Below are 4,292 nucleotides of genomic sequence, written 5' to 3'. Positions count from 1 at the left end.
CGCCCGGCGGCGCCCCGGGGCCCTCCCGGCGCCGCTGCCGAAGGGGAAAGCGAAAGGGGCGGGCCGGAGCCGCCCCGCTGTGGGGGCGGGAGGCAGGGACAGATGGCGGTGGCGGCCGCGGCCGTGCTGGGCGGGGCCGCTTTGTTCGCGGCGGGGCGAACCCGCCCGCCCGGCGGCAGCGCCGCGCCCCGCGCTGAGGGAGCGCGGGCCGGAGCCGGGCAGGGCGGGGCCGGAGCTGCCGCCCGGCAAGCGGGTATTCCCCGCGTCCCGCAGCCCGTTCTGATGCCCCTGCCGGTGGGAGCACTCACCCAGAGCCCGGTGTCCCCACACAAAGGCGGCCAGGCCGCGTGCCCCGGGCTTCCCGAGCAGTCACCTGCGCTCCGACGCCCGCGAGGCACCCAGCGCTCACAGCATACGAGCAGGGCAGGAGCGGCACTGCCCGTCTGCCACCACCCGGCTTTTTGCTCGTGCGGCACGGGCTTAAGTCTTGTTGGCAGCACCTTGAAGTACTGCATGAGATGCTGCTGCTGACTCAGGTCAGCCAGGGATTTTTTTAGTGTGCTTATGCTGTCATCTGCTTCTGGAGGCTGTTCAGCAAAGTGCACACTCTTTACTTATGTATGCATGTGTGATGCCTGTGTTTTATGAATATGTATTCATATATAATTTGACTTTCAGTTACATTTTTGTGATTGTCAAAAGATTATGGCAGCTCAGAGTCATTATGGTGAACAGTCTTGCTCTGTGTTTATATGCAGTGGTGAGATGCGATACAGAAAATCATGTTAAAATGCAAGTACAGCACTTGGACAGAGTGCTTGTGAGCACACTGCAGTGCACTGGTAGGCCCTGCCAAAATGGAGATAGTGGCAATTTTCTGACAAGTTGACGCACGATTTTTAATTTTTGTTGTTGTTGTTGTTAATTATGCATGTGTGCCATGCATCAGAGATCCAGGAAGGTTGTCAGGGATTTGACTGAAGCTGAACTGGATTCTCTGTCACATTCACAAAATGTCAGTGAGGTTAAGTCTACTTGCTAACTGTTTTGCTGAGGATTTGCTGAAGGGCAGAGGGGAAATTTGTTGTTTTTTCTCTCTTCTTTCTGAACAGGAATACAAACATATGTCCCAAAGCAAGGAGTGTGCCTGGCTGCACAGCAGTGACTTTGCTGTGCATGTGCAAAGAATGTGGAACTCGACAGTTCCTTTTATTCAAGTCCCAACTTTACTTCCCAGGAATATTTGCTGGTAAAATATTGAATACTTCCATTTACTTCCAAAGCTATAATTTGTTGCTTAGTTGCATTTGGAGGCTCTGCTTAAGAGAAAATGTAATTATAGAAATGAAATTGTTTTCCAATGCATATGATACAGTAGAGATGATAAATCGGAATGTGGATAAACAAGATAACTTTAATTGTCTAAACTGAGTGGTATGTATAACTTTACTGAGCACAGATACGAAAAGTCCTTTTAAAACTTTGTTTAACCTACAAAATTCTAGGTAAACACACATAGGCTTTTAAACTTAATCCTGATTTCAGAATGGTTTTACAGTAGTCTACTAATCTTTTGTGCAGTAGTTTTGTTTTCAGTGGAGGTCTTGAGACCAAACCTATGAGACTGTATTCTCTGGATGGCAAGAAAGATAAAGCTTCTTCCCAGTTACAGACCTGAAAGGAAGAGAAATCTGTTTCCTGCTCAGAATGTTGGACCTTTCACAGGTACACAGCAAATTCCTATACTCTGGAAAGAGATTTCAAGAACTAACCTTTCAGGAAGAGGTATGGAAGAATAGGTAGCAGTAGTTGGTGGCCCTGCTCTGGGGGGCAATCATACTGTTACTAAGTTTTGGTGAGGATACATATAGTAGCATCCTATGGGAAGAGAGCCAATGGAAGATCTTCTTTAGTTGTTTGGAACTCTTTACTTAAGCATAGAAACGTGTTTGGGATGGTCTGAGCTTGCTTTGAACACCCTACTCATTACTGCAAAGAAGGTAACTCCCATAAAGAGCAAAGCTGTTGGGTGTGGGTTTTTGAGAGCTTGAAAATCAGGATTAGTGGAGGAGGAGATCTGCATTGCCTAGTGACAAACCAGGGCGCTGCAGTCTGTGCTTGGAGAAAAGAAAATAGTAATTGTGTGACTATTTTACAAATGTTGCAGGTGGGGAATGAGACACTGGAAAGCAGCGCCATGGAAAGGCACCTGGGAGCCCCACTCAATGGCAAATTGAACGTGAGTCAGCAGTGCCCTGGCAGTCAGGAGAGCCAACCCTGTCCTGGGGGGCATCAGGCCCAGCATTGCCAGCCGGGCAAGGGGGGAGATGGTGAGGCCTCACCTCAAGTGCTGGGGGCAGTTTTGGGCAGCACAGTATAAAACAGACATTAAGCTATTAGAGAGCATCCAAAGGAGGCCACAAGGATGGTGAAGGGCTTGAGGGGAAGCCATGAGGAGCAGTTGAGGTCACTTGGTCTGTTCATCCTGGAGGAGACTGAGGGGGAGACCTCCCTGCAGTTACAACTTCCTCGAGAGGGGAAGAGGAGGGGCAGGCGCTGATCTCGGCACTGATCTCTGAGGTCTGAAGTTGTAACAGGGGAGGTTTAGGTTGGATATCAGGGAAAGGTTCTTCACCCAGAGGGTGGCTGGGCACTGGAACAGGCTCCCCAGGGAAGTGCTCACAGCACCAACCTGACAGAGTTCAAGTGTTTGGACAATGCCCTCAGGCACGTGGTGTGGCTCTTGGGGATGGTCCTGTGCAGGGCGAGGAGATGGACTCAATGATTCTTGTGAGTCCCTTCCAACTCAGCTGATTCTGTGTGTTGGCCCTAAAAATGGGTCAATCCCAATTTTCTGTACTTGTAACAGAGACATTCAACTCTTTACATTTTATGTTATATTTACATGTTCTTGTAAAAACTTAGAAAAAAATTCTGTCCAAAACCTTATTCTGAAACAGTTTTTACTCACTTCAAGAAAGGATTTCCAGAACTTTGAGGTGACAATTCAGCAGTATTCTTGCATAATCTATAGAATTCTTTATGTCAGCATCATAGCTCCAGTTTCAGGTAGCTTAAACAAGAAAAATACTGAGCCAAAGTATAATCTGGCTTCAAGTAATTTAAATAATTGCAGGCTTGTGGGGCCTTGCCAGGTCTTGTACTGCAGACACTTAGATTAGTGATGATGAAGAAATGATAAGACAGAGCTGCCATGATGGAAAGCTCTGTATTAGCCTTTAGTCTTTCTGCAAAGCTCCATTAACTGAGACATAAAAGTACATACAGATATTACTTAGTACATCTCCACGAAGTTCACATACCATTAACTGCAAGCTTAAACACATGTGAAAAAAATTCAGTATCTTGCTTACACAAATCTGTCAGTGTTACATAGGTATTACACAGATTTGCATATAGTTTCTATCAACTCTTACTGTTTATGTGAACACTCTATCTAAAAAATGTGAACAGTATAGTTCTATCTATATTTTGTCTAAAGTAAAGAATTCTGTGAAAAGGTAACACTGCTGCAGTAAGAACTGCAGTTTAAGGTCCCTGCTGCAGCTTTTCAAGGTTTAAGGCACTTGTTAAGGTACTTAGCATATATTTCTACTAAAAGTTAAAAAATCTATATTTCTATTTCACTTTGGTGTGACTTCATGTATCTCAGCTTATCCAAAGATAAATACTTATTTACTCCTAAGCATTTTATACATCAAGTTGTTTGTAATGCTGAATAAGATTCTGAAGAAAGTTTTAAATAACTTTTTTCAGTGAATGCTTACCTTGTTTGTGCTGTTTTCTGTCCTTTCTTGAATCCTGGCGGTTATTAGCTCTCCTGATCAGAGGCAGTTCTGTCTAGCATCCATCAGCATTATCCTTGAATTCAGAAATTTGATTAAAAGAACTCCATCTCCCAAAGAGTTTGTACTGAAATGTGCATGTTGTATATTGCTTCTTTGCCTCCTACAGGAGCAGTAGTTTCGAGTGTAAGAGCTGCTTTTCTTTCTTGCTAGAAGGAAATAAGCTGGAGTAACTTCCCTACCACGTTTGACTCATTGCTGTGGTTGTCTAAATAAAACGTGTATTCTGTATGTAAGCAAGTAAGTCTGAAGGTAAATGTGCATCTGTATGTATGCATATACAAACACACATCACATATTTTTTTCCTAAATGGAACAGCTTGCTTCTAAAAATAAATTGCTTATAAATGAACAAAGATACCGTACATGTTAAATGTACATTTTTCCCCCTGCAATCTATACCTGGAATAAGAGTGTTTATAGGGG

General features: G+C 44.7%; 2 protein-coding genes across 2 annotated transcripts in view; one reads left to right on the top strand and one right to left on the bottom strand.

Annotated features, from left to right (window-relative positions):
- Window positions 1-2,399, top strand: part of LOC121665995 — a 2,915-nt gene extending 516 nt beyond the window's left edge. Inside the window, exons 2-4 of the mRNA XM_042031043.1 lie at window positions 274-536; window positions 1,113-1,249; window positions 1,582-2,399. Coding sequence (XP_041886977.1) covers window positions 274-536; window positions 1,113-1,249; window positions 1,582-1,678 — 497 coding nt within the window. The 3' untranslated portion in view covers window positions 1,679-2,399. The remainder of the gene's footprint in view (window positions 1-273; window positions 537-1,112; window positions 1,250-1,581) is intronic.
- WDR47 (WD repeat domain 47) overlaps window positions 1-4,024 on the bottom strand; it is a 30,131-nt gene extending 26,107 nt beyond the window's left edge. Inside the window, exon 1 of the mRNA XM_042029947.1 lies at window positions 3,789-4,024. The gene's annotated coding sequence lies outside the window, so the exon portion shown is untranslated. The remainder of the gene's footprint in view (window positions 1-3,788) is intronic.
- Between the last annotated feature and the right edge of the window lie 268 nt (window positions 4,025-4,292).

The sequence above is a fragment of the Corvus kubaryi genome, unplaced genomic scaffold (genome assembly GCF_017639235.1).
Source record: "Corvus kubaryi isolate FWS band 111438036 unplaced genomic scaffold, C.kubaryi_AGA036_p1.0 37334, whole genome shotgun sequence".
NCBI lineage: Eukaryota > Metazoa > Chordata > Aves > Passeriformes > Corvidae > Corvus > Corvus kubaryi.
This window is presented reverse-complemented; position numbering and strand designations above follow the sequence as displayed.